At 45.7% G+C, this 14,896-nt stretch overlaps 1 protein-coding gene across 5 annotated transcripts in view; it reads right to left on the bottom strand.

Moving 5' to 3' along the window:
• Nucleotides 1-1,268: 1,268 nt before the first annotated feature.
• Nucleotides 1,269-14,896, bottom strand: part of arhgef18b (rho/rac guanine nucleotide exchange factor (GEF) 18b) — a 38,614-nt gene continuing 24,986 nt past the window's right edge. For all 5 annotated transcript variants that reach the window (XM_068319101.1, XM_068319102.1, XM_068319105.1 and 2 more), the window contains 17 exons: nt 14,030-14,280; nt 13,817-13,942; nt 13,588-13,705; nt 13,255-13,509; nt 13,101-13,177; nt 12,766-12,944; nt 12,566-12,639; nt 12,220-12,411; nt 11,964-12,110; nt 11,560-11,672; nt 10,187-10,255; nt 10,026-10,073; nt 9,575-9,838; nt 9,126-9,275; nt 4,981-5,308; nt 4,495-4,638; nt 1,269-4,325 (listed from right to left, as the gene is read on the bottom strand). In XM_068319101.1, coding sequence (XP_068175202.1) covers nt 4,003-4,325; nt 4,495-4,638; nt 4,981-5,308; nt 9,126-9,275; nt 9,575-9,838; nt 10,026-10,073; nt 10,187-10,255; nt 11,560-11,672; nt 11,964-12,110; nt 12,220-12,411; nt 12,566-12,639; nt 12,766-12,944; nt 13,101-13,177; nt 13,255-13,509; nt 13,588-13,705; nt 13,817-13,942; nt 14,030-14,280 — 2,858 coding nt within the window. In that variant the 3' untranslated portion in view covers nt 1,269-4,002. The remainder of the gene's footprint in view (nt 4,326-4,494; nt 4,639-4,980; nt 5,309-9,125; nt 9,276-9,574; nt 9,839-10,025; nt 10,074-10,186; nt 10,256-11,559; nt 11,673-11,963; nt 12,111-12,219; nt 12,412-12,565; nt 12,640-12,765; nt 12,945-13,100; nt 13,178-13,254; nt 13,510-13,587; nt 13,706-13,816; nt 13,943-14,029; nt 14,281-14,896) is intronic.

The following is a 14,896-nucleotide window of genomic DNA, read 5'->3' as shown; positions in this document are numbered from 1 at the left end:
CACACAGCAGGTCAAACATTCACCATACTGTTGTTGATCACTGATATGAGCCACAAGTTGACAAATTCCTTTATATTCAAAACATTTCTCACTTGTGTCGGCGGCCTTGGCTGACAGATGTGTTTTCCTGTTGGATGTGTTTCCTAGATCACCTTGAGTGCAGAGCCAGCGAGTCTGTGTGCTTTGTGCTTCCAACAAGAGGATCTTTGTTTCAGGAGAATGAAACAACTCAGATAAGCAGTAATAAAGCACATTCCCTCATAATATCACTGCAGAAACTGTAAATCGGAGGTTTAAGAGGATTATCTGATTTGTATGTAACAGATGTTACAGGATAAATAAAGGGGGGATTTAAATAATGAACAGGATGGCAAAGGGGGAAAAAAGAACATTTATGCCATGTCTATTTGTTTAGCAGATTTTTTTTTGTAGCCATGCTGACACCAAAGGGCTACGGTGTGAATGCTGCCAGCTACTGTACAGTGTGTAGATGTATGAAAGTGGCCTGGCCTGTGTTTATCAGCTCTATTTAATAGCTATAACTTCATTATTAGCAGATAACCATTGGGGGGCTTCATCTCATTTCATGAGCCTGCAGGAGGATCATCTGTTTCAGTCGTTCTCTTAACGTAACAGAGTTCATTCAAACTCCTGATGTTCTGCAAACTGCATCAGAGCCGCGAGGCGATGGAGTTGAGTAAAACCGGTGACGTAAGAGTAGTGGAAAGAACAAAACAGCAATGGAGAGGGAGTAAAATGCAGCTTTCCTCAATGGAGAAAACAGCCTGAAACAATAATTGTCGAGAGCAGACAGAGGAAAGCCACTAATGACAGTCAACTATGAAATCTGGCCAGGACTGGTGTGTCTTCCCAGCCAGAGGGACAATAACAAAGGAAGCGAGCGGCCTGCTCCCCAGGCTGGAAACGGATTGAACAGCCACGACCACAGCACCTGAACGCAGCGCTTTGTCTGGGAAGACACTGTTATTAGGTCTAAACACTGGGTCGGTAACACCAATGCTGCATCGCAGACAGGAGGAGAGTGTGTGTGGCAGCTAATTGGGTGGTCAGGATTATTTAGACAAGCAGTGAATAGAAATCTAAATAATGAGGCAGAATTATATGTTGCATGTGTCCATGGTAGTTGATGGAAGGAGTGAATTAATGTAAATAGAAATCTACTAGCTTGACTTTTGGCTCAAGACACACAAGCAGATTTCAGCCGAGACTCAAAAAAAAAACAGCACACAACATTTTGACAAGTTTGTTTTTACTAAATCCTCTCTAAGGCATCGGTGTGCTCACATATCGCTCTAACGTCTGGCAGTGAATGAAAATAAAACATGACACAAATCAGCTTTGCTGTGTGCTACAAACATCCTCAGACAACAGGCTTTATAAACATTCATTTTCCCCTTCAAGTATGCAGCTCTCCAAAAGTGACGGGCGTGTTGGTGGTGGAAATAAAAATTACATTTAAAATGTGATCATTTACACATTACAAGTAAAAACGTGTGTGGGTGTGTGTGTCCAAAACAGGTCAGTCTGAAACGTTTGTTTTGGGTCATGCACACACACTCATACACACACACACACACACACACATAGAAGTGACTAGCTTCAACAGACCAGTGAGGTTAAGCATTTCTGTAAAGCACCAAGTGTTTAATTAGAGTTCATCCAAACCTCTTCCTCCTCTGCTGAGGTTTACAAAAAGTCTTGCAGATGGAGCAGAACTGCCCCACCACCAGTTTCCTTCTTGCCCCCGCCCCACCACCCACAAAAGACATAGAAAAACATCTTGAAATGATCACCGAGAAATAAAATTAACCGTGGAAATAAATAGTGACAACAATGATCTCAACTCAAGAGCGACAGTTTCTGCAGCTTCTGACCGCATCACATGCTGTTTATGATGGGATGGATTTAGGCTCTCGACTTGACATCAGGATGAATAATTCTGTGTGCATCATTAACCCTTTTAGGACCGTGGTGACCCCCCCCACCCCCACCCCGGGTGTAAACTACGCTGATGAAAATTGACATGCTTGAAAGCTCCTGAAGAAAAAAGTGGACACTGCGGTTTTTGTGCTTTAGTTTGTTTTGTCAACACAAACAAATAAAAATGTGTTCGGTTCCACCATCAAGTATGTTCACATGCACATTAATATATTTTCTTTTTGTGAAAAAGATCATGTACATCAATACAAGATATGATCTCTCAGAAAGAAAAAAATATTTGGATGATTTACTGCCCCTGGCTCTGAGACAGTTGTGACGTGTGTGTGTGTGTGTGTGTGTGTGTGAGTGGATAAAAAATAAAGAGAGCAACTAATGGCACCAAAGAAATCCTACGTGGGTTGGACTACAACGTGCTGTGAACACACTTATTATGGACACACCTTTCAGGATGGTGTGACAGGTAATAAACACTTTGTTGACACCCACACGACCAGCAGTGTCATTTTATCCTTCATTGGAGAGCAGAGACAGGAAGCCGGGCTCCTGAACGCGTCTTTGGTTTGACCGACTGAAACCAGCGGAAGCTACATGTGAGGAAACGCCAGTCGAGTCACGGAAGGATGACAGACATCAACACACACAAGAAAATTAATATCCACTAAGAATTTCAATTACTGATTGTGGTTCCTCTGAAATGCCACAAAACTCCACCACAGTGCGTAGCATATTGTGCATACACAACAGTGTGTGTCATGTGGTTTATATACACAAATGCACAAGTGGTGTCTTGTTTGAATTTGTCACAACAAATTAATTCTGTTCCTTATTAAAGAATGAAAATGGCAGCCGCTGCTAGTGTATACAGAAATATACAAAATATACAGAACAAAGACAGAACAGTCACGTCTCAGATGCTCATGATTTAAAGGGTGGAGAAGAGAGATCTAGCTTATGAAATGTAATAAAATATAAAAGTCAATGAGGATCTCAGTTAAAACTCATTTGTATGTATCAAAAATATGCCGACTCAGCTAAAATGGACCCACCATGATACAAACGGTGACTTGACGCGACACAAGAAGAGTTTAAAGACTGACTGGTCTCACTTCCTGCCTCCGTTCTTCGCTGCAGCTTCAGGCTGTTTGTCTGACGAGGACATTTTGGAATAAAACACACAAGCTTTTATTCTACTCCATCAACTAGTGCAAAAATCATACATTTCTGTTTTCTATCAGTTTGAGTATGAATATTTCAGTGGGAATCAACTGTGTAGAATTTTAATACGTATGCTCTCAGGAGCCTGCCGCCCCATATGTTCTCCTTCCTCTGCTGAAGCTGTTTAAAGTTTGATTTATAAAAAAAAACATTCACCATGAAATGAGCAAAGTGGAAAAAACAAGCTGATCTCGCATTTAAAATGAAATGTTAAATCAAACATTATTATACATCAGCTTTTTAATTTGCCGATAAAATGAATTCTCACAACAAAAGAACAGATCTGTACCAACCTAAAAACACAAACACGGACAAGAAGCAGACAAACAGCACAAAGAGATTCTGACATCTGTACAAAACACACATCCATGAACGTTTCTTCATTAGTCATGGGTGGATTATTTACACTGTGCAAATGAAGTACCTAGCAGAGTGTTGGTGAAGAGCTGAGTCGCGTCCAGGTCCAGCAGAAGCAGATGGTTCAGGTTGTGGGTTCTACTGTTGACCCGTTAACTAGTTATAGTCCACTGCCTGCAGAACTTTTGTTTCACGTCACTCTTCTTGTGAACGTCTTTGGAGTTGTGTAACTTCATCTTAAAGGGAAATGTGGCATTTAAAAACTGGGCAGTGTTAAAAACAAACATGGAGTCATCAGCGTATGGTCCACTGTAGTGCTGACTCAGCATGTGCATTGGTGAAGACACTCCAACTATTTCACCTCGTCCGCTCTGAACAAAACAAGCGACATCAAACGACTGCGTGCGAGAACATGTTGGAATGCGACCCACGACCGCTTCGTGCACTGAGACCCTCACAGACGACAGTCTAAAAGAAGATCACGTCCTCCTTGTTGAGGTCCTCCGTGATCTCGTAGGGTGGGGACGCGCTGTGGCTCAGGCCTTGAACGTTGACCTGGGTGAGGGTCTGGGGGTTCGGACTGACGGCCGGCGGTGGGACATGGGTTTGGAAAAGGAGGGAGGTGGCGCTCTGTGGGTGGGGAGAGATGGTAGGAGGCTGCACGGAGGGCTGAGCGTTAGCCTGTGCTAGGGGCATGGGGGGTTTCTGGACATTGGGAGGAGGTTGGGTGGTGCTGATGAAGGTCGACTGCGGTTCTGGTCCAACGCTGTCCACACCGTGACTGAACTGATCTGTCAGGAACAGACAAGAAAAGTTATCAGAGGCCAAAGAATCACTCCAGAGGAGATGGAGACTATTACAATGTTAAAATGCCTGCGTCACTAGTGTATGTGTGTGTGTGTGTGTGTGTGTGTGTGTGTGTGTGTGTGTGTGTGTGTGTGTGTGTGTGTAAACACGTACCTGCATTGTGGTGCAGGGAGTGAGGCTGGGCCGGGGCTGACAGCTGGAGCTGCTGGTGGGGGCTGATGGAACGCCTGGCCTTCAGGGAGTTGTCGTCTCGGGCAGAAAGTTTCAGCGGCAGCATCTGCTTCATGTCAACTGAGGCTGGGAGGGGGGGGGGGGGGGGGGTTATAAAATTAGATTTCAATGGCAAAGGTGAATAATATCTGACACCTCAGGGGGGAGGCAGACCCAAAATCAGAACCAAACATCTTCCTAATGAGACTTGTCAGGTCAGGGCTGTGTGTCACATAAGGCTAGTGTGCTGATGACACTGAGAATGAGTAAGTCCAGCCCCCCCCCCCCCCCCTTTAAAAATATATATTTGTGGATCTTAATGTGAAGAAAGCTGCTGTAACAGAATCACACTCATTTTTCTGCACAAGTCAAACTAAACATTCCGTGGCTGCTCCTGAATCCTGCACGTGTTGACGTTTCCGTCCTCACCGGAGCTGTCCGTGCGATGCGAGGCTTTGCTGATCTTGCCCCCCTTCCCTTTCCCGCTGCTGAAGGCCGCCAGCTTGGTGGGGATCTGCTGCTGCACCCCCACAGGCTTGTGCAGCTGGTTGGTGGTGCTGAAGAGATGCAGGGGCACCTCCGTCTTCAGCGGCAGGGCGGACGAGCTGGTGTCCCGCCGCAGCATCACCTCAGGACGCTCCTGATAGTCGGCGGGCGCCACCGACAGGCTGCCACGCACCAGAGGCTTCTGGGGCGGGGGCAGGTCGGAGGAGGCTAGGAGGAGCTCCCCGTTCAGACTGCCGGACAGAGGAGCCACCTGCATGAGGAGAAGCTGGTGAGAGGTGACCGACGTCTGAAAACCAGCATTGGGTTTCACAAACGCAGCTGTAATTATACATGTTTGGGGTTAGATTCAATTTAGAATCGGAGATGCGGAACTTGTCGTGTTTCAAGCGCCGCTGTGCCATTAGACACACAATCTGTTGACAAGCAGGGTATTTAAAGGAATCAGAAACACATGCAGGTCTGTTCTGCTGAGCACACAGTTTGGCTGCAGGCTTTTGATGTGTTCCAAGAGGCTGAGCGACAATGTGCACACACACAAAACGAGAAACATAAAACCTTTAATAGGCCCTGTGCACATGAAGGTGTGTCTGACAACACAGGCTGGCCTGTCAGACAAGCAGGGGAGGAAAATGACTCACATGACGTGAGTTGATAAAAGACACTGCCGGCATTGTCCACTTGATGACTGGATTGAAGGAAAGCCGATCCGCAGATCAAGTCGACGTGATCGGTGAGATTCGCCAGAAGGATTTCTACAACAATGGAGCGGTGTGTGTGTGTGTGTGTGTGTGTGTGTGTGTGTGTGTGTGTGTGCATTAGTATTCCTGTGTGTTGCGTTACCCAGGCTATAAAAAGCATCTTCCCACTGAGCCACAGCGATGCATACAAACCCAGTGAAGTCCAACAACGCTGACCTGATACTCTTAGGACAGATTTCACAAATGTAAAGTTGAGTGAGATGTTTGAGCCAATTAGATCCAACAGGCTTAAACAAAAAGAACACATGACATACAGGGATGGGTGGCCTGTAGGCACTGAAAGGAAACGCTCCCTCATCATTCAGATGTCTTTTTTAGCTGAGCTGGCTTTTAGCTTTATCATTACACATCTTTTGGTTTAACGAACTCCTGAATCAGCTCAGTCGACCAAACAGTTCCTCATTTGATCAACTTTAGGTCAGACAGAGTGTTTAGCGCTGCTGCCTCGCAGACAGAAGGTCCTGGGTTCAAAATCCCAGCAGGGATGGGCTCCAGTTCCTTCTGCATGACAAATGATGAGCTGTTAGAGCAAATAAAATAAAAAAATCAATTTCAACTTAAAAGTCAGGATTATTCTGTAACTCCAGCCAATTCTCGGCAGGCATGATGGATTCTAATTCAGAATGCTTCAAGTGGAGATGGGAACGCATGGTAACCATTTGTCACAGCCAAACTCTTTCAGATGTGTATGTGTGTGTGTGTGTGTGTGTGTGTGTGTGTGTGTGTGGACTGCAGTAACGTCAGATCGAGGCTCAAACAGATGCTCCATTGTTCCAGAGGAAGATTTCCGTCTTGAAGCAGCAGGTTTCCAGGGCAGTAAAGCCTGCAGAGGCTGGCGAGCACAAACAGCTCTGACTGACGGCACACAAACAATTAGCACTGGCCTCCATCCAGAGGCAGCTCTTAATGACAGGCCGAGGCTGAGTTAATTACACAGCCAGGTTCCTCTCATCCTGCAAACTGCCTGGATCCTCCCATATCATACTCATCTCTGCTAACGCAGCACTTTGACCTGCAGCCCGCGTTCACCAGAGGGAGAACCCCCCCTCCCCTCCCCAAGGATGTGTGCAGCAGTAGAATGTGACAAACATGAGTGAGTCCATGTGTGGCAACCCTGCATCTAAGATCTATGCCAGACGTTGGTGGTGAATGATGACTCAGCTGTTTACAGTCTATTACGCAACCGCTTTGGTTTCCGATTAAAAGCTCGAGACGTTTTCTGATGACATCTTTCCCAAAGCCTGATTGATTCAATCTGTTTTGAATCGTTTTAAACTGAAGATATCGAAACTTTTTACAGATTTATGAGCTGCAAACCACAAAAGGTCGGCGACTCCTATGCAGCAGCTATTGTGTGTCAAATAATAGTTGAGTCATGTGGCCGATGAGACCTCGTCTTCATGTGATTCATTCGGACCTCCAGTGTGTGTGGATAATACAGCGCCTGGCTTACAGGCTGAATCAAACTCCTACATCTTAACTGCAGCAGGACGGCTCTGACCGAGAGGCTGGAACTGTAATCACAGTAGAAAACACGAAACAGAAGCTTCTCCAGAGGACATGCTACAACAAGCACCTCTGTTGCGCAAATGTTCACTGATGTTGTGACACACACACACACACGTCTCTGTTTCTTATGAGGTCTAATCATAGCTCATAACTCAGTGATGAGTCCAGATTAGATGTCAGGTTGGTTTGGATTCCCAGGTCACAGCCGAGGAGACGAGTGTTTGATGCGTTGGGTTGGAGTGTGTCGGTGACTCAGAGTGAGAACCAACCACTGATATATTTCTCATCCACACAAAAAAGTCCCGTAGTGGAGCCAACGGCACAGAACTGCGTGTGTACACACACACATACACACACAAACACATGATGCAGCCGGTGTGAAGCTAACGCTCATGAGGCGCTGACCTGACAGCTAATGTTGATAAAATATCCTCACAGCTCTATTTAAGCGGAGGCCTGTGTAATTACCAGATCCCAGCTCCACTCATCAGAGAACATTATGTCAGGTTAGCCAGAGGCTCCTTCCACCAGCAGCTGTGGCTTTCAGGAGTCCCTGTGAAGTGCTAAACACAGCCCACAGCCCTGCCTGCAGCCGGCAATGAGGAGATTAATGCACTGATTCATGGGGGGGGGGGGGGTCGACACGACTTTAAAGGAAGGTCATTACTCAGTCGCTGTCAGGCATCAAGCAGAATGTCAGACAGTACAGAGCAACGACTACTGGTTCACTCACACACACACACACACACACACTGTGTGTGTGTGTGTGTGTGTGTGTGTGTATCAGCACGCCACCAGTAGACAGTTGATCAGATGGTTCGTCAAACGTCTTGAAAAACAGCAGCGTGGTTTAAACACACGCTGACATGCACACCACATGACCTCCACTAGACATCACAACACAGCAACAACACACACACACACACACACACCGACAAACAGTCCGAAAAACAAAAAGGGAAGAGCAGGTGAATACACTGCTGACAAAACTCAGAGTGTTTCTCTCTGTATTATCATTCATAACCTTTAATGGTCTGTGTAAAAGTAAAAAAAAAAAAAAGAGTTTGTGAAGAGTCAGACGCAGTTTGTGTACATTTTTGAAACAGAGCTCACTGAACTCCTATTAAACGGTGAACCCGTACTCTTACTGCACAGCCTGCTGCTCTCCCAAAATATTCATTTAAAAAAAGATTATTGTGTACTATTTTAAGGTGATACAAGGAATATATCACCTTAAAATAGAACACAATCTTTTTGCTTTTCCGAAAGGAAAAGAAGAAGATAAGGAATAAGGTTTGATTTTCCAGGCTGCCACATCACAGACTAACATAGGAGGGTACAGAAGATCTAACATGCACACTGAAACCAGTGGCAGACATCTGTATCCTGCTTGTATTTCTCTTCATTTGTAAAATGTGAATGTTAAGCATTTGGTACGTTAATGTTTTATAATGATCAGTGTAAACACCTTCATCTCCTCCTTAAACCGCACCTTGGACTCGTCCTTTTCTGCTTTGTTAGACACCATTTAATAAACACCTGGTAATGAATTCTGATCATGATATACTGTTTGATGAGCAAAGTTTTGATACTGTACAAGAAAATTACGGTCACCTGAAATCTGAATAATTACGAGCCTTTATACGATCAGCCATTAATAATGAAATTATTAGTTAAAAGTGTGAATTTGATGTGTGGGACAGACAGTCTTAAACTATTCATCTCACTGTGATATTTCTGCTTTAACCAATCTTTTTTCATTGTCATACTACTGCTATCAGCTCCCCCAGGAGCCCCCACCTCAATCGTCTTCCTCTTGATCTTCTTTTGGTGCTCCAGTCGTTCCTTCTCTTTCTCCACGGCTCTGGTGGAGACTCTCAGCCTCTCCAGGTCCTGCTGGTACAGCTCCCTTTGACTCTCCAGCTCCTTCCTCTCCTCCGCCAGATGCTCCTGCAACAAAAGAGCCAGCAATGCTTGGGAGGAATAATGACATAAAATAGATATTTATTTAAAAATAATTTGAAATATATGTTGATTTAAAAATGGTGTGCAAACAGCACAGACTGGACTTAACCATACACTTGTAGAAAACCTTCCTAACACAGTTACATTTGGTTATTGTCATGCAAAATACTATAAAACAACAGAGAACTAAACAAACACGTAACACAGAGCTGTGATTCAGCTTCCTCCAAACCATTCAGCATTAGAACCCGCTGTACGGCCCTCCGGGGGCCAGAACCCCTCACCTCCTGCCGTCTGCACTCCTCCTCCCTCTGTCGGAGCCTGGCCTCCGTGGCCTCCACCTGTTGCCGGTGCCTCTCCCGCTCCTTCTCCCAGCGCTGCTGCTCCTGCCGGTGCTGCGACTGGAGCTTGTGGAAGCTGGCCAGCTCCTCTCTCTGCAGGGCCAGAGTCCTCTGCTTCTCCTGCTCCAGGAACACATTTCCCCTGTGGCGACCGGGCAGGGAGGCCCGCTGGAGCTCGTTGTGGCTGTCCCACTGTGCTATGATGGCCTGAGGATGGAGACAGAAGAAAAACCACATCAGGGCACGAAGGACGTTTTTGTAACAATAAAATATTGGTTGATTAAAGTGAAAAGAAGATTTTACAGAGTGTCAGGAAGTCAACGAGAAAAAACAAACACCAGATAAATACTGCAATTATTTGCAAAGAGAATATAACACATTTCAGTAGTATTACCTGCAGACTGTAGAGCCTTTGGGAGAGCATCAGCACTCTGTCAAACAACTAGCAGAGAGACACGGGCAAGGTTATGACATGAAAACACCAACATCACCTAAACAACCAGCAAATGTCATCAGTTCAGCAAACACGTCCAGCAGTGAGTGACTCAGGTTTACCTGAGCCTCAGGGGGGGGTCTGGGCCAGATGCAGTTCCACCTGTCGGGAGGGGAGCAGCTCTCATCACCCTGAGCAACAACAGAAAGAGAAGGAACATCACTCGTCACCATCAGACTGTAAACACATGGAATGAGGTGTCGTGGTGAAGGCACCAGTCCCTCCGCTGGTCGTGACCAAAAACACAGCAGCTGCCGTAACCATTTAGTAGTCAGACCAGTTAGTCAATATCATTGTTAAAGTCATTTATACAATGACAACAGAAGTAAAGTCTGTCACTGGAATAGTATTTTATCATGTTTTACTTTTGCACCTGCTGATATGACCCATTCAGTGTCAGGAGGAAACAGAAACAGGAAGAGGCGTGTCCAAACAGGTCTTCTGGGAGTCCTCTGAGGGTCTCCTCCTCCTAACCCATAAAAAACTCCAAAGGAGGCCAAGGGGATCCAAGCCAGAGTTGATCATGGATCAACCGATAAAAGAGGAGGTTACGGCTGACTCAGCTCTCCTCACTCCAGCAGTGGAACGTAATTCCCTTCCATCTCATTCCCCCATCACTTCATAAATAACAGCAAATATGTGTAAAACTCCTTCACTTGATGGAACAACTGGACCTTTACCAGCAGGGAGCGACCATTCATCTCCAGCTGATAACCATGGAGGCTGATTTTCCTGCCAGTTTTAACACGGCTGCAAACCTCACCAGTGTTGGACCTTCAAGCGTCATGAACGTTTAAACACCCCCTAAGCTGCTTGGTGCTTCAAACACCACGCTAACAGATGCCTTCACAAGGAAGTGAGAATATCCTGCAGACGTGCTGCGGGTGTAGAAAGGCTTTCTGCCAGTAGGTGCTGTTCGGTTTGTGCTCCCACACATCCTCTCAACCCCTCTGACATATTTCATTTGGTCTGAAAGAGGCTCTCTTCTGAAAAGAACATCGTGTTTAACAACCTGTACCTACAAAACACAATATATCAAGTATTCACCACATATTTATCAGTGTTTTGTCAGAATGTTTTACACTTTTTTCTTAAATTTCAAAACATTCAAATTCCACTTGGCTAAAAACGACTTCACTACTACAAATAATTGACAGACATTTTATGAAACTTTTCGCAGCTCCATTATCCACCATGGAGTCTTTACATTTAGTTCAGAGACCAGGACTCACTGGAAGGTCAATCAGTGACTCCGTCGTTTCTTAAAGGCTTCGTCTATTTATAAGCTAATGAAGCGACCCATGAGGTGGTCTGGTGATTACCATTTACAGGAAACAACTGTGACTCATCTCAAGATATACTGTGTGTGTGCATATAAATAAATGCATATACATGTGTGTGTGTGTGTGTGTGTGTGTGTGTTTTGAGCCTCTACCGTCTGTTCCAGGGTGTGGCTGCCACAGAGGACTTTGAGCTGAGGGTCAGAACTGGCTCTCTGGTTTCTTTCTCTGTTTCTGGACTCACCAGAACAATTCTTCACACTACCGTCTGGCGCGCGCACACACACACACACACACACACACACAGAAAAATAAAAACACACAGAGAAATCACAATTACAAATATTGCACAGAAACAACAAACATACACATCCAGGACAAAGGACACCTTGAGATGCTTTTGTTTCAGCGACACACAAATTCAATCGATTATCCAAATTCAAAGAACCAACATCTTTTATTCACTTTTACTCATAATTTATTAATTGCACAGCAGCTACTGAGACACAGCTGTGGATTCACTAGGCGGTGGACGTCTTCGGGGCGGCGCTGGACTCACTCTTACTGAGGATGGCGAGGCTGCTGTCGTAGCCCCCAAATGTGTCTGCTCTTCTGGGCAGAACTCCAAAGCTGTTCCCGTCCTCCTGCTGGGGGACAGGAGCCCCCTCCCTCATGCTGGACAGCAGCAGGTTCTGGAGGTTCTCCACTGAGGACAGAGAGAGAGAGAGAAGAGCCGAATGAGAATGTAAGGGAACAGCGACAAATGCTTCAAGAACACACAGACATACAAACTGTACGGGGCAGCTCTGTCCTACCTTCAGTGATGGCTCCTTTGAGCAGCGTCTCCCCCTGCTGGAGGTCTGGGGCGTCTCCTCGGAGCAGGAGTCTGGTCCGTGAGGCCGAGTCTTTGTCTTCTGGACCCACAGCAGAATCCACAAACTCTGCAAACAGCTGCAGCTTCTCAGTGAGAGCCTGAGTGATCACCGCGTCCTTCTGGCTCAGCCGTTCTACAAGAGGGAAGAGAGGAGCACAACGGGCAGAGATTTAGGTTTGGCCCCACGCTCACTTCTCGTGCAGCCACACAGGAATCCCACTCATTCTGTGGGGGTTTTTACAGGCACGGCTGTTTTCTTCATGTATGTTCATTCTTGCTTCAGTTACCTTGAAATTCTTTGAACCTGAAAGCTTGTGCCTCTTCCTCCTCACTGAAGAGAGTCTCTTCTGTGTGAGGACAGCTAACGTACGACAGGACAGAAGCCATTACACACGGAAAAGGCAGAGAAAACATCAAAATATTTTTCCTCACATCCCTTTTCTTAGTAATAAACGTCTGTATATATTTCCTGTGTGAATGCAGCTACCTCTCAACGGCTTGCCGTATGTTTGTCATCCAACTGTTTCGCTCCTCCTTGGAGGTGGTGTGGATCTCGTACATCTCCGGCTCATTGGAGGAGGCACATATAAGGAACATAGCTTTCTCCTCATGGGCCACCTCCCTCACAATGAGCTTCTGAAGAGAGATCACTGACGGCTTGTTGTCCTGAGTCAGAAGAAACCAACATTAAATTCAAAAATAAAATGAATAAAAAAAGGCACTAAATGACGGTATTGCTGACATCTCACTGCATTACTCAGATTATCCTTCATGTTACATGTTTAGTGTCATATGTAAAAAGGAAATAATGCATTCACATACCACTGTGGCAAATGCATATCTCTGGTCTTTTTCTTGTAGCAACAGCAAAACATCTGACAGGAGGACTGCAAGAATATCTAGAAGCACAAAACTCAGCTTCAGTCGACACCGTGATCAGACATTAGACACGTCCTGTTCCATCACGTTGTGTTACCTTTCAGCCTGCCAGAGGCAGCCTTCCAGTTGACTGTGCCTTCATGCAGAAGCCGTCTCCTCCCCTGCGCCAGGTCCTCCCTGCGAAACACTCGGCCATCTTTGATTTTTCCCAGCGCCTTCGGCTCCATCTTGTTGTGTATGTCTCTGAGTCGAGAGGTTTTCTCGTGGAGGTTGACCAGCGTGTCGACCTGAACTATGGTGTCTTTAATCAGACTCAGTGACTGGGTCAGGGCCTCGTGTTCTTCTGTTCCAGCTGGAGTGACAGAAATCACCAGTTATGTCACAGACACGACAAAATTCCTCCACAAAAACAGTCAGAAACATGCATGACCTTCAGTGTGGTGTAGAATGCGCTCCACCAGCACTGGGTACTTGGTGATGCGTTGTGTCACCAACAAAATACATGCGGTTACTCCTAACCGCCGCACAATGGAGAGGTTGTTGATTTTCTGAATGAAAAGCAAAAAAAATAAATTATTCAGCTTCATATTTACCCGACTGACAGCTGGTTTGACTGTATTTTCACTACAGAGAGGTTAATCTCCTCATGAATGTCTTACCCGTATGATGTTCTGGAACTTTTTGTTGCTTTGCAGCTGTTCTTTGTAGTAGTTAACAGCCTCAGTGTGACGACTGCAGAAATCTCCATAGCACTCTTTCATCCTCTCACCTATTTCACCTGAGAACTGGACAATAAAGAATGCAAACGTGAACTATGTGTCACCTGACGCTGTTAAGAAATGTGTACGTGTTTCTATGGATACCATCCCTACCTGTGCAATCAGAACGTCTGCCACTCTGCTGACGGTGTAGTTTCTCTCGCTGGGCGCGTCGAGGCTCTCTGTCCGCCGCTCTTTGAGACGAGACAGGAAGTGTGTGTGAAGCTCGAGGAGGTTCTCCAGCTGAGGAAACAGACAGTCCAGCCTCCCCGAGTCCATCTGCAGGTTCTCCTTCAGCTCCCGGATGTACACATGCAGCATGATCTTCAGCGTTCGCACGTGGTGCATCTCCGTCTGCATCAGTTCTGTGTAACGTCATGAAGGTACAGGTTTGTTCTGACATCAAGAGCACATTGTATGATGCAAAACACAATTATGACATCAGTGATTAAAAAGTGCTTCATAAATTCTCTATAACATGTTTTTTCTTTGCACATAAACCCACTGAAGAGGAAGCATTCTTAAAATTTAAGGGCTTTTGTTGCCCCAGGCAGAACCACACGACTTCTGATAAACTGCCTTAAATACTGAGGCCAATTTTTTACTGACATACAGCAGCTTTGTGGTCCAACAACAGGGAAACATTGAGGCAGAACAACTCAGGCTGAAGGTATCAGCCGCTCCCCACGTCAGGACTGTCAGACTCGTACATCAAGGAGACAAAACAACCATCCCAAAAGTTGACAAAATGCCTCAGGTCAGGACTCAGGAGAACATTAGCAGCTGAAGAACAAAGCCATTCGAACGAAGATAACAAAGAGTTCATCTCAATCAAGGAAAACTGATGGCTTGAGGGAAGGTTTAAAGAAGACGTCTATGTTTAAACATCAGTAGACGTCCCTTACAAGATGAGAAGGCCTTTTCTATCAGGTGTCACCAAGAAGGTCACCGTGTGTGTGAGATCAGGTGCCTCCATTGTGG

The sequence above is a fragment of the Antennarius striatus genome, chromosome 7 (genome assembly GCF_040054535.1).
Source record: "Antennarius striatus isolate MH-2024 chromosome 7, ASM4005453v1, whole genome shotgun sequence".
NCBI classification, from domain to species: Eukaryota; Metazoa; Chordata; class Actinopteri; order Lophiiformes; family Antennariidae; genus Antennarius; species Antennarius striatus.
This window is presented reverse-complemented; position numbering and strand designations above follow the sequence as displayed.